The sequence below is a fragment of the Nerophis lumbriciformis genome, linkage group LG03, assembly GCF_033978685.3.
Source record: "Nerophis lumbriciformis linkage group LG03, RoL_Nlum_v2.1, whole genome shotgun sequence".
In the NCBI taxonomy this organism is placed as follows: Eukaryota; Metazoa; Chordata; class Actinopteri; order Syngnathiformes; family Syngnathidae; genus Nerophis; species Nerophis lumbriciformis.
The window spans coordinates 49,092,517-49,107,500 of NC_084550.2; the positions used below are offsets into that span (position 1 = coordinate 49,092,517).

Genomic DNA, 14,984 nt, shown 5'->3' on the forward strand with positions numbered 1-14,984 from the left:
TATTTTAAATGTATTATTAAAATGTTTCACATTAATGTTGTATATTTTTTATATATTTGATGTATATTTTTATTATTATTTTATCATTGAAATACATTATAATTGATATCCATATCAAATGTAGCAACGTAAAATGTATGCTTAAACTTAGTAATAAAATGATTATAATATATTTTAAATATAGTAATCAAAATGTTTCACATTAATGTTATATGTTTTTTGTATAATTTATGGTAACACTTTAGTATGGGGAACATATCCTAAGTAACAAAGACTTAATTTAGAGTTATTTGGACACTAGGGGAAGATGTTCTAAGTAACAAAGACTTTAGGGTTAGGGTTATTGTAGTTTTGGGTTTTGACCATATTCATTAAGTGGTATTAAAGGGAGAATCATATACAACAACTTCCTTACTTAGTACTAATAAGAAATAATTCCGAGGTTATTGAGGGAAGACTTACTGGTTGTATAATAAGGCCATGCAGAATAAGGCATTAATAAGTACTTAATAATGACTAACTAAGAGCCAATATGTTACTAATTTGCACGTTAATAAGCAACTAATTAATGGTGAATATGTTCCCCATACTAAAGTGTTACTTAATTTATGTATATTTTTATTATTGTTTAATCATTGAAATACATTAAAGTTGATCCATCCATCCATCTATCTTCTTCCGCTTATCCGAGGTCGGGTCGCGGGGGCAGCAGCCTAAGCAGGGAAGCCCAGACTTCCCTCTCCCCAGCCACTTCGTCCAGCTCCTCCCGGGGGATCCCGAGGCGTTCCCAGGCCAGCCGGGAGACATAGTCTTCCCAACATGTCCTGGGTCTTCCTCGTGGCCTCCTACCGGTCGGACATGCCCTAAACACCTCCTTAGGGAGGCGCTCGGGTGGCATCCTGACCAGATGCCCGAACCACCTCATCTGGCTCCTCTCAATGTGGAGGAGCAGCGGCTTTACTTTGAGCTCCCCCCGGATGACAGAGCTTCTCACCCTATCTCTAAGGGAGAGCCCCGCCACCCGGCGGAGGAAACTCATTTCGGCCGCTTGTACCCGTGATCTTGTCCTTTCGGTCATAACCCAAAGCTCATGACCATAGGTGAGGATGGGAACGTAGATCGACCGGTAAATTGAGAGCTTTGCCATCCGGCTCAGCTCCTTCTTCACCACAACGGATCGATACAGCGTCCGCATTACTGAAGACGCCGCACCGATCCGCCTGTCGATCTCACGATCCACTCTTCCCTCACTCGTGAACAAGACTCCGAGGTACTTGAACTCCTCCACTTGGGGCAAGATCTCCTCCCCAACCCGGAGATGGCACTCCACCCTTTTCCGGGCGAGAACCATGGACTCGGACTTGGAGGTGCTGATTCTCATCCCAGTCGCTTCACACTCAGCTGCGAACCGATCCAGTGAGAGCTGAAGATCCTGGCCAGATGAAGCCATCAGGACCAAATCATCTGCAAAAAGCAGAGACCTAATCCTGCAGCCACCAAACCGGATCCCCTCAACGCCTTGACTGCGCCTAGAAATTCTGTCCATAAAAGTTATGAACAGAATCGGTGACAAAGGGCAGCCTTGGCGGAGTCCAACCCTCACCGGAAACGTGTCCGACTTACTGCCAGCAATGCGAACCAAGCTCTGACACTGATCATACAGGGAGCGGACCGCCACAATCAGACAGTCCGAAACCCCATACTCTCTGAGCACCCCCCACAGGACTTCCCGAGGGACACGGTCGAATGCCTTCTCCAAGTCCACAAAGCACATGTAGACTGGTTGGGCAAACTCCCATGCACCCTCAAGGACCCTGCCGAGAGTATAGAGCTGGTCCACAGTTCCACGACCAGGACGAAAACCACACTGTTCCTCCTGAATCCGAGGTTCGACTATCCGGCGTAGCCTCCTCTCCAGTACACCTGAATAGACCTTACCGGGAAGGCTGAGGAGTGTGATCCCACGATAGTTAGAACACACCCTCCGGTTCCCCTTTTTAAAGAGAGGAACCACCACCCCGGTCTGCCAATCCAGAGGTACTGCCCCCGATGTCCACGCGATGCTGCAGAGTCTTGTCAACCAAGACAGCCCTACAGCATCCAGAGCCTTAAGGAACTCCGGGCGGATCTCATCCACCCCCGGGGCCTTGCCACCGAGGAGCTTTTTAACTACCTCAGCAACCTCAGCCCCAGAAATAGGAGAGCCCACCACAGATTCCCCAGGCACTGCTTCCTCATAGGAAGACGTGTTGGTGGGATTGAGGAGGTCTTCGAAGTATTCCCTCCACCGATCCACAACTTCCGCAGTCGAGGTCAGCAGAACACCATCCGCACCATACACGGTGTTGGTAGTGCACTGCTTCCCCTTCCTGAGGCGGCGGATGGTGGTCCAGAATCGCTTCGAAGCCGTCCGGAAGTCGTTTTCCATGGCTTCCCCGAACTCCTCCCATGTCCGAGTTTTTGCCTCCGCGACCGCTGAAGCCGCACACCGCTTGGCCTGTCGGTACCTGTCCGCTGCCTCAGGAGTCCCATGAGCCAAAAGAACCCGATAGGACTCCTTCTTCAGCTTGACGGCATCCCTCACCGCCGGTGTCCACCAACGGGTTCTAGGATTACCGCCACGACAGGCACCAACTACCTTGCGGCCACAGCTCCAATCAGCCGCCTCGACAATAGAGGTGCGGAACATGGTCCACTCGGACTCAATGTCCAGCACCTCCCTCGTGACATGTTCAAAGTTCTTCCGGAGGTGGGAATTGAAACTCTCTCTGACAGGAGACTCTGCCAGACGTTCCCAGCAAACCCTCACAATGCGTTTGGGCCTGCCAGGTCTGTCCGGCATCCTCCCCCACCATCGCAGCCAACTCACCACCAGGTGGTGATCGGTAGAAAGCTCCGCCCCTCTCTTCACCCGAGTGTCCAAAACATGAGGCCGCAAATCCGATGACACAACTACAAAGTCGATCATAGAACTGCGGCCTAGGGTGTCCTGGTGCCAAGTGCACATATGGACACCCTTATGCTTGAACATGGTGTTCGTTATGGACAATCCGTGACGGGCACAAAAGTCCAATAACAAAACACCACTTGGGTTCAGATCCGGGCGGCCATTCTTCCCAATCATGCCTCTCCAGGTTTCACTGTCGTTGCCAATATGAGCGTTGAAGTCCCCCAGTAGAACGAGGGAATCACCCGGGGGAGCACTCTCAAGTACTCCCTCGAGTGAATCCAAAAAGGGTGGGTACTCTGAGCTGCTGTTTGGCGCGTAAGCGCAAACAACAGTCAGGACCCGTCCCCCCACCCGAAGGCGGAGGGAAGCTACCCTCTCGTCCACCGGGTTGAACTCCAACATGCAGGCTCTGAGCCGGGGGGCAACAAGAATTGCCACCCCAGCCCGTCGCCTCTCACTGCTGGCAACGCCAGAGTGGAAGAGAGTCCAGCCCCTCTCGAGAGAACTGGTTCCAGAGCCCTTGCTGTGCGTCGAGGTGAGTCCGACTATATCCAACCGGAACTTATCTACCTCGCGCACTAGCTCAGGCCCCTCCCCCCCCAGCGAGGTGACGTTCCACGTCCCAAGAGCTAGCTTCTGTAGCCGAGGATCGGACCGCCAAGTGCCCTGCCTTCGGCTACCGCCCAGCTCACATTGCACCCGACCTCTATGGCCCCTGCTATGGGTGGTGAGCCCATTGGAGGGGGGACCCACGTTGCCTCTTCGGGCTGTGCCCGGCCGGGCCCCATGGGGACAGGCCCGGCCACCAGGCGCTCGCCATCATGCCCCAACTCCGGGCCTGGCTCCGGAGGGGGGCCCCGGTGACCCGCGTCCGGGCGAGGGAAATCTGAGTCTCGGTTCTTGCATTTCCATAGAAGTCTTCGAGCTGCTCTTTGTCTGATCCCTCACCTAGGACCTGTTTGTCTTGGGAGACCCTACCAGGGGGCATGGAAGCCCCCGGACAACATAGCTCCTAGGATCATTGGGACACGCAAACTCCTCTACCACGTTAAGGTGGCAGCTCAGAGAGGAGATTAAAGTTGATATCCATATCAAATGTAACATCGTAAAATGCATGCTGGAACTTAGTAATAAAATAATTATAATATATTTTAAATATATTAATCAAAATGTTTCACATTGTTATATATTTTTTATATAATTTATTTATATTGGTATTATTGTTTTATCATTGAAGTACATTATAATTGATATCCATATCAATTGTAGCAACCTAAAATGTAGGCTTAAACTTAGTAATAAAATAATTATAATATATTTTAAATATATTAATCAAAATGTTTCACATTAATGTTATATATTTTTCATATAATTTATGTATATTTTTATTATTGTTTATCATTGAAATACATTGAAAGTGATATCCATATCAAATGTAACAACGTAAAATGTATGCTTAAACTTAGTAATAAAATAATTATAATATATTTTGATTATATCAATCAAATAGTTTCACATTGTTATATATTTTTATATAATTTATGTATATTTATATTATTGTTTTATCATTGAAATACATTATAATTGGTATCCATATCGAATGTAGCAATGTAAAATGTATGCTTAAACTTAGTAACAAAATAATTATAATATATTTTAAATATATTAATCAAAATGTTTCACATTGTTATATATTTTTTATATAATTTATGTATATTTTCATTATTGTTTTATCATTGAAATACATTATAATTGATATCCATATCAAATGTATCAACTTAAAATGTATGCTTAAACTTAGTAATAAAATAATTATAATATATTTTAAATATAATAATCAAAATGTTTCACATTAATGTTATATATTTTTCATATAATTTATGTATATTTTTAATATTGTTTTATCATTGAAATACATTGAAAGTGATATCCATATCAAATGTAACAACATAAAATGTATGCTTAAACTTAGTAATAAAATAATTATAATATATTTTAATTATATCAATCAAATAGTTTCACATTGTTATATATTTTTCATATAATTTATGTATATTTTTATTATTGTTTTATCATTGAAATACATTATAATTGATATCCATATCAAATGTAACAACGTGAAATGTATGCTTAAATGTTGTAATAAAATAATTATGATATATTTTAAATGTTTCACATTGTTATATATTTTTTATATAATGTATTTATATTTTTTATTATTGTTTTACCATTGAAATACATTATAATTGATATCCATACCAAATGTAGCAACGTGAAATATATGCTTAAATTTTGTAATAAAATAATTATGATATATTTTAAATATATGAATCAAAATGTTTCACATTAATGTTATATATTTTTCATATCATTTATGTCTATTGTTATTATTGTTTTATCATTGAAATACATTGAAATTGATATCCATATCAAATGTATCAACTTAAAATGTATGCTTAAACTTAGTAATAAAATAATTATAATATAATTTAAATATAATAATCAAAATTTTTCACATTAATGTTAGATATTTTTCATATAATTTATGTATATTTTTATTATTGTTTTATCATTGAAATACATTGAAATTAATATCCATTTCAAATGTAACAACGTAAAATGTATGCTTAAACTTAGTATTAAAATAATTATAAAACAAGCGTAATATTATATTATTGGCAACATGTGGGATATATTTGAGCCAAATATTAGTTGTTGTCACTTGACAATCTGACACGGTATTTGTGTTAAATCAGAGTCGGAAAGGATGAAATCCAGACAAATCCTGCTGAGGCGATACGACACCCTGACCTTCAGCCGTGCCGCCCTGTGTACATTGTTGCTCCCCCCCCCCCGGGACGGCCGCGGCCGTTTACAGCGTGTCACTCTGAGCCGCCATGTGACCTCTCTCCTGTCCCGCTGTCCCTCCTCCCCCGCAGATCGAAGTAGTCAACACCTTCAAGAGCGGCACCTCCTTTCAGGGGGCGGGGGCACTGAGACGCCAGTCGTCCACCACCAGCCAGAACCAGGATGTAACCCATGTTTCTAGTCCTAGTCACGTGTCCTTGTCCAATGCACTTTCCTCTCCTACCAGCACTGCTGCTGCTGCTGCTTCCTCTATTGGCCGTGAGTCAGCACTCTGTCTGTCTGCTCTCATTCAGGGATGCCAGACACCCATCCCGCAAGCACAAATTGACCCCTTTGTCGGTCTGGCGTCTCTGAATCCGTTATCAATTTTAATTTCCTGCTTTGTTCTTTTTAAGTTTTTCTGCCTTTTTCTCTTCAAATCTCCTCCCATACTCGGGTGTACTGTCCTCTCATTGGTCCATGTGTTGTTTGTTTCCTCAGAGTGCTAGGACAGCGGGACTAAGGGTGATACCCACGGCGTGACATTTCAGGTTGTGAGTTTGTCTCCCTCTGCTCACCCCCTCCCACCCAGAAAAAAAAAACCCACAAAGCCCACTCATACTCCCGCTCAAGCCTCCAACACCAGCATCCCATCCCTCCATGTTTGTGTCTCGACGAACGCTAACTCGAACTAATTGCAGTCGACTCACTGAGGGTAAACATTCGAGTATAAGCTGCATGTTTACTAGCTTCAATTAATATTAGCAATTAATGCTAACCCTAATATATTAGCGTGTTAGCATTATCACAATGTTTTGCCTTTTAAAGTCCATATGAACAAAAGTTTTACATGTAAAAGGAAAATGTGATTTTTTTTCTCCTCTTTTTGTTGTTTTAAATATGTTTTAAATAGTTTTTACTGAGAGCCACATTGCCATTAAGGCTGCCTTCAGTACAGGCCAAAAGTTTGGAGACACCTCATTTCAATGCGTTTTCTTTATTTTCATGACTATTTACATTGTAGATTGTCACTGAAGGCATCAAAACTATGACACGTTTGAAGTGAAAACCTTTTCATCTCATCAAGAGAATGCCAAGAGTGTGCAAAACAGTAATAATGTGGTGGGGCAATTTTAATTATATGGTGAGCCACTTAAATGATGTGGTGGGACGTCTTTAAATAATGTGGTGAGCCACTTAATGACGTGGCAGGCCATTTAAATAATGTGGTGGGCCACTTTAAATGATGTCGAGCAACTTAAATGATGTGGTGGGACACTTTAAATAATGTGGTGAGCCACTTAATGATGTGGCAGGCCATTTAAATAATGTGGTGGGTCATTTTAAATTATGTCGAGCAACTTAAATGATGTGGTGGGACACTTTAAATGATATGGCGAGCCACTTAAAAGATGTGGCAGGCCACTTAAATATTGTGGCGGGCCACTTAAATGATCTGGTGGTCCACTTTAAATGATGTGGCAGGTCAGTTAATGTAGCATGCCACTTAAATAATATGGCGGGCCACTTAAATAATGTGGCAGGCCACTTTAAATGATATAGCGAGCCACTTAAATGATGTGGCAGGCCACTTAAATATTGTGGCGGGCCACTTAAATGATGTGGTGGTCCACTTTAAATGAAGTGGCAGGCCAGTTAAATAATGTAGCATGCCACTTAAATAATGTGGCGGGCCACTTAAATATTGTGGCGGGCCACTTAAATGATGTGGCAGGCCAGTTAAATAATGTAGCACTTAAATAATGTGACCACTTAAATAATGTGGCGGGCCACTTAAATAATGTGGCAGGCCAGTTAAAAAATGTAGCATGCCACTTAAATAATGTGGCGAGCCACTTAAATATTGTGGCGGGCCACTTAAATGACGTGGTGGTCCACGTTAAATGATGTGGCAGGCCAGTTAAATAATGTAGCACTTAAATAATGTGACCACTTAAATAATGTGGCGGGCCACTTAAATAACGTGGCAGGCCACTTAAATAATGTGGCGGGCCAATTTAAATGATTTGGCGAGCCACTTAAATGATATGGCAGGCCACTTAAATGATATGGCAGGCCACTTAAATGGTATGGCGGGCCACTTTAAATGATATGGCGGGACACTTTAAATGATCAGGCAAGCCACTTAAATGATGTGGCGAGCCACTTACATGTAGTGGCAGGCCACTTAAATAATGTGGTGGGCCACTTTAAATGATATGGCGAGCCACATAAATGACATGGCGAGCCACTTAAGTGTAGTGGCAGGCCACTTAAATAATGTGGGGGCCACTTACATAATGTGGTGGGCCACATTAAATGATATGGCGAGCCACTTAAATGATGTGGCGGGCCAGATCTGGCCCCCGGCACCTGAGTTTGACACATGTGCTGTAGAGGAATTAAAAATAGTTATTGTATTTATTTTTTTAACTTTTACTACTTCTATTAGTATAACTATTTACTATTTTCACTAATATTCTTGTTAAATGAAAATACAAAAAAAAAATATGACAACCGGCCATTTAATTTTTTTATATGATTTATATGATTTTATATGATTTCTTAAAAGTGTAAACATTATGAAAGGAAACATGACAGGCATTTATTTTTTAATTCTATTTATTAAACTAGTAAATGTTTTTTTAATGAGGTTAAAAAATATATACGTTTATGCACTCAAGATACCACTTTTGTTTTATATTCTATAACTCAAATCAGTTTCGGACTGGAAACATTTTCACAGTTTTCATTTTATTAAGTACGACAAACTAGTATTTTTAAAATAACGATTTAAGGAAAATGTATTTTTAAAAAGTGCATGTATTAAAGTGCATGTATCAGTATAGTCACAGGGGATTTATTAAAAATAAAAACAAGAATGTATGAACATATTCATTAACACTTTTGTCAAATATTTTATTATATCATCAACTTTCAAATTAAAGTTATGTAGTCGTGTTGGTTTTTGCGCTTGTACTCGAGCGTTTACTTGCCCATGCATGGAGTTAAGGCCGTCAGACTGGACCAAACCACCACACTCGTCTCAGTCTTCACTTCCCTGTGTTTCGTGTCGACGTTTTTGTCGTCTTGTTGCATGTGGGTTGTGTTGTCGTCACGCAATACCAGACAATGCCGTGTTTGCTCATTGTCTCACAATGTTGTTCTCTGTTCTGTTGTGAGTTCAACTCTGCACTGCTTGCGTCCACCACCCGTCCCGTGCCCTCCCGCCTTCCCTATGCCATGGCCCCTGTTCGGGACCACCCTGTGCTCTGTGTGCGCGTCCCATACTGACCCAGGGTCTGCTCTGGTACCTTTTCCGAGTGTTTTCAGAGCGCCTGATTTGGATGGCTCTGATCTAACTTCCTTCCTCCTTACTGACCTTGTCCACCAGATTTCCTCCAACTTGCATGTGATATTCTCCTTATTATCATTTTGTTTTGCTGTGAGCGTTATTAACGTGGCTTGTTTCTAGGTATACCGCACATTGGACTAAAGCGTATACTTACAACGAGCGTTTGTGTGGCTTTTCATGATTGTGTTCCTCACAGTTTTCCTTTGTGCACGCCACCGACTTGACTCGACCGCAAAAATAGCCTCGGTGCCTTTTACACAGAACGGCCGCTCGAGCGAGGAAAAGCCTAAGCAGCCAAGCCGTTCATGCAGAATAGCAAAGAAAAATGACGGCTTTAACGTGCATTCTACAAAACCCAAAACCAGTGAAGTTGGCGTGTTGCGTAAATGGTAAATAAAAACAGAATACAATGATTTGCAAATCATTTTCAACCTATATTCAATTAAATAGACTGCAAAGACAAGATATTAAACGTTCGACCTGGAAAACGTTATTTAAGCTCATTTGGAATTTGATGCCTGCAACATGTTTCAAAAAAAAAAAAAAGCTGGCACAAGTGGCAAAAAAGACTGAGAAAGTTGAGGAATGCTCATCAAACACTTATCAGGAACATCCCACAGGTGAATAGGCTAATTGGGAACAGGTGGATGCCATAAAAGCAGATTCCATGAAATGCTCAGTCATTCACAAACAAGGATGGGACAAGGGTCATCAGTTTGTGAACAAATGCGTGAGCAAATTGTCGAACAGTTTAAGAACAACATTTCTCGACGAGCTATTGCAAGGAATTCAGGGATTTCACCATCTACGGTCCATAATATCATCAAAAGGTTCAGAGAATCTGGAGAAATCACTGCATGTAAGCGATGATATTATGGACCTTGGATCCTTCAGGCGGTACTGCATCAAAAAGCGAAATCAGTGTGTAAAGGATATCACCACATGGGCTCAGCAACACTTCAGAAAACCACTCTCAGTAACTACAGTTGATCGCTACATCTGTAAGTGCAAGTTTAAAACTCTACTATGCAAAGCGAAAGCTATTTATCAACAACACCCAGAAATGCCATCTATGATGGACTGATGCAAAGTGGAAAAGTGTTCTGTGGTCTGACCAGTCCACATTTCAAATTGTTTTTGGAAACGTTAAATACGTTTTCTTTGCAGTTTATTCAATCGAATATAAGTTGAAAAGGATTTGCAAATCATTGTATTCTGTTTTTATTCACCATTTACACAACGTTCACATCCCTGTCCCACATTGCGGAATACTCTTACACTGTTTACCTTTGAAAGGTGGAAAATTGTTCCGTGTCAGCGCTTTTTATAGAGACTAGCAAAAAATGGATCATAAGAGCTGGAGCAAAAAAAATGTTTCGTTTGTGCATTTTACTCACATCTTAGAGAGGTTGCTGAAACCATGTGTGCTTTCACACAGCAACACCCACAATCCGATCATTGGAAGACATCAGTGCCAGCGTCAGGCGTGACGTGTAAATTACTTGTCAGACAGCGACAATTTCTTTCAGCACAAGGACGGAGGAGTAAGAGTCAGGTACGCAACGTCACATCCCTGTACCTGCTCGGTGGAAATATGCCAGGTCAAATTTGGTGTAACTTGGTCCCCTGGTGCTGTTCATAAAGAAAAAAATACATTGACAGAATTGCATTGACATAATTGCACTTTCACATAGCGATACAGCATCTGGCAGCGTCTCACCGTTGCTCTGAAAGTACCTGCCTATTGTTCATTGTATCATTCCGTGTCGGTGCCTTTTATACAGAAAAACGACACCGAAAAAAGGCAGCAAAATGCCAAGTCGTTGCTGTAACTGTGCACTTTTGCACAGTTACACAGCATCCCCCAATCTGATAGTACTTGCGAAATTTCTTTACACAGACGCATCATGCCTCTGCTCTGATGCTACCTTATGGTGGAAAATTGTCGGGTCGACGTTATACCTTTCAAACAGTGTAGATGCTCTTTATTTGGAACAGCTACACCCGGTAAAAAAGTGAAAAATTATACAAAAATAAATCCGGCGCATATTACTTGTACACAGAATCCAGCGTAACCTGTTTGCGCTTTCACACAGCGACACCGCATATTTACATGCGTGACTTTTACACAGCAAGAATTGCTTTCAACACAACACAGCGGGATAAGTGAGTCTTGAGCGTTAGACTTGTCATGTCGCTGCATCCTGCGACTGCTCTAATACTGCAAAGGCAGAAAATTGCGGCGTCAACGTCACCCACGAAATTCCTTGTTGGTGCCATTAATGCAGAACAGCAACATAGAAACATTTTATTGCTGTAACTGTGTGCGCATTTACAAAGTTACACAGCATCCCTCAGTCCAAAATTATTTTACACAGAAGCATCCTGCCTCTGCTCTGATGTTACCTGCGTGCGATGGAAAATTGCCAGGTCGACTTCTTCACAGTGTCTTTCAAACAGAACGGCAAGACTGGAAAAAACTTAATATTTGTATGACTGTGTGCACTTTCACACAGTCACACAACATCCCTCAATCTGAATTATTTTACACAGATGCATATCAGGCTCTGATTTTCCCTGCTGAGTTGGAAAATTGCCGGGTCACCTTTTTATCACCTTTTATGCAGAACAGCCATAGAATCGAGCATAACCTGTGTGTTTTCACACAGCATATTTACATGCGTGACTTTTATACGACAACAACTGCTTTGGAAGGCATTTGACGGGTCAACGTCAGTCCGTGTCGGTGTCCTTCACACAGAACAGCGACCTAGGAACATAATATTGCCATGACTGTGTGCACTTTCACACAGTCACACAACATCCCTCAATCTGAATGATTTTACACAGATGCATATCAGGCTCTGATTTTCCCTGCTGAGGTGGAAAATTGCCAAGTCACCTTTTTTCCCTGTTGAGGTGAAAAATTGCCAGGTCACCTATTTTCCATTGCGTAGATGCCTTTTATACAGAACAGCCACAGAATCGAGCATAACCTGTGTGTTTTCACACGGCGACACAGCATATTCAAATGTGTGACTTTTATACGACAACAACAACACAGTTGACAGGTCAACGTCACTCCGTGTCGGTGCCTTTCACACAGAACAGCGACCCAGGAACGTGATATTGCTATGACTGTGTGCCCTTTCACACAGTGACACGGCGTCCCTCGTCGGGAGGTTACACGTGGAACTCTTACACAGTGGAAAATTGCCGGTGTGTCGGTGCCTTTTATACAGAACAGCCACAGAATCGAGCATAACCTGTGTGTTTTCACACGGCGACACAGCATATTCACATGCGTGAATTTTATACGATAAAAACAAGGCAGTTGACGGGTCAACGCCAGTCCGTGTCGGTGCCTTTCACACAGAACAGCGACCCGGGAACATGATATTGCTATGACCGTGTGCACTTTGACACAGTGACAACAAATATTTACATGCGTGACTTCTATACAGTGAAAATTGCTTTCAACAAATCACAGCGGGACATCTAAGGAATCTAAAGTGAGTCTTTAGAGATAAACGTGTTACGTCGCTGCTTCATGCCACTGGTCTGCTACCACTTGCAAAGACAGAAATTTGCTGGGTCAACACCATCCACTTCATGCCGTGTTGGTGCCGTTTGTACAGAACCATGGAGAAAAAAGGGAGAGAAACTACCAAGTTATTGCTGTGACTCTGCGCACTTTACCCAGTCACACAACATCCCTCAATCTGAATCATTTTAAACAGATGCATATCAGGCTCTGATTTTCCCTGCTGAGGGGAAAAAATGCCGGGTCACCTTTTTTTTCCCACTGCGTAGATGCCTTTTATACAGAACAGCCACAGAATCGAGCATAACCTGTGTGTTTTCACTTGGCGACGCAGCATATTCACATGCGTGACTTTTATACGACAACAACAAGCCAGTTGATGGGTCAACGCCACTCCGTGTCGGTGCCTTTCGCACAGAACGTGATATTGCTATGAGTGTGTGCACTTTCACACAGTGACACAACATCCCTCAATCTGAATGATTTTACACAGATGCATATCAGGCTCTGATTTTCCCTGCTGAGGTGAAAAATTGCCAAGTCACCTTTTTTTCCCTGCTGAGGTGAAAAAATGCCGGGTCACCTTTTTTCCCTGCGGAGGTGAAAAAATGCCGGGTCACCTTTTTTTCCCACTGCGTAGATGCCTTTTATACAGAACAGCCACAGAATCGAGTATAACCTTTGTGTTTTCACACGGCCACGCAGCATATTCACATGCGTGACTTTTATACGACAACAACAAGCCAGTTGACGGGTCAACGCCACTCCGTGTCGGTGCCTTTCGCACAGAACGTGATATTGCTATGAGTGTGTGCACTTTCACACAGTGACACGGCGTCCCTCGTCAGGAGGTTACACGCGGAACTCTTACACAGTGGAAAATTGCCGGCGTGTCGGTGCCTTTTATACAGAACAGTGACACGGAGTAAAAGGCGGAAAAATGCCGGCTTTCCCAGACAGCGTAAACTAATCTAGAGGCTCCCCTCCCCCATGGCGTGGCCGCCCCGTTCTCACCACGTTTCCTCTTCCTGTGCCCCCCCTGTGTTGTGCATCAGATCCGCGTGGTGAACGCATTCCGCAGCTCCCTCTACGAAGGCCTGGAAAAGCCCGACTCCAGGACCTCCATCCACAACTTCATGACCCAGCCCGAGTTCAGGATAGAGGACTCCACGCCCAGCATCCCGCTCATCGACGACACGGACGACGACTCGGCTCGCCGGAGGAGGAAGTTCTCCAGTCAGCCGTCGTCGCCCAACAAGAACAACAACGCCATCGACAGCGGCATCAACCTGACCATCGACACCAGTAAATCGGCGGCGTCCTCCAGCCCCGCCAGTCCTTTGCACAGCTTGGAGACCAGCCTCTAACCTCCTCATTTGACCTTTGAACTGGAAACACCGCCCCCCCACCACCGTATCTCCCACCTGACCCCCCCCTCTCTCTCTCACTCTCTCTCTCTCTCCGTCCCGGAAGTAAGATACAATCAAGAGAAGATGAGGACGCCGCAGCCATCTTGCAGGGGTGGAGGAGGTGATGGCGAGGAGGAGGAGGAGGAAGGACACGCGCTCCTCGCTCCTCATCCACATTGATAGGATTGTTATTATATTCACATTATTATTGTTATATTATTATTGTTGCTCCTGCATGAATGTACCGCCGTTTATTTAAAAAGGTTTTTTTTCCATTTGGATTATTTTGTAGTGGCGAGCAGCAGACTCAAGACTTAAAGCTCTTCTTCTTCTTCTTCTTCTTCTCCTTCTTCTCCTTCTTTTACTTCTCATCCTCCTCCTTCTTCTTCTTCTCCCTCTTCTTCTTCTTTTACTTCTCATCCTCCTCCTCCTCCTTCTTGTTTTACTTCTCATCCTCCTCCTCCTCCTTCTTCTTCTCCTTCTTCTTCTTTTACTTCTCATACTCCTCCTTCTTCTTCTTCTCTTCTTCTTCTACTTCTCATCCTCCTCCTTCTTCTCCTTCTTCTTCTTCTTTTACTTCCCATCCTCCTTCTTCTTTTACTTCTCATCCTCCTTCTTCTTCTTCTTCTCCTTCTTCTTCTTTTACTTCTCATCCTCCTCCTTCTTCTTCTTCTTCTTTTACTTCTCATCCTCCTACTTCTTCTTCTTCTCCTTCTTCTTCTTCTTTTACTTCTCATCCTCCTCTTCCTTCTACATCTCCTTCTTTTTCTCATCCTCCTCCTCTTTCTTCTTCTTATACTTCTCCTCCTCCTTCTTCTTCTTCTCCTTCTTTTTCTTTTTCTCATCCTCTTTCTTGTTCTACTTCTTCTTCTCCTCCTT

The 14,984-nt window shown here is 43.1% G+C and overlaps 1 protein-coding gene across 10 annotated transcripts in view; it reads left to right on the forward strand.

The window, feature by feature from the left end:
- atp2b2 (ATPase plasma membrane Ca2+ transporting 2) overlaps nt 1-14,984 on the forward strand; it is a 291,015-nt gene that overhangs the window by 273,881 nt on the left and 2,150 nt on the right. For 6 of the 10 annotated variants that reach the window (XM_061938418.2, XM_061938435.2, XM_061938442.2 and 3 more), the window contains one exon: nt 13,752-14,984. This exon is cut by the window's right edge and continues 2,150 nt beyond it. In XM_061938418.2, the coding sequence (XP_061794402.2) occupies nt 13,752-14,063 (312 nt within the window). In that variant the 3' untranslated portion in view covers nt 14,064-14,984. Of the gene's footprint in view, nt 1-5,889; nt 6,077-6,298; nt 6,352-13,751 lie in introns of all 10 variants that reach the window. The other 4 variants (XM_061938450.2, XM_061938482.2, XM_061938458.2 and 1 more) reach the window with 3 other exon arrangements.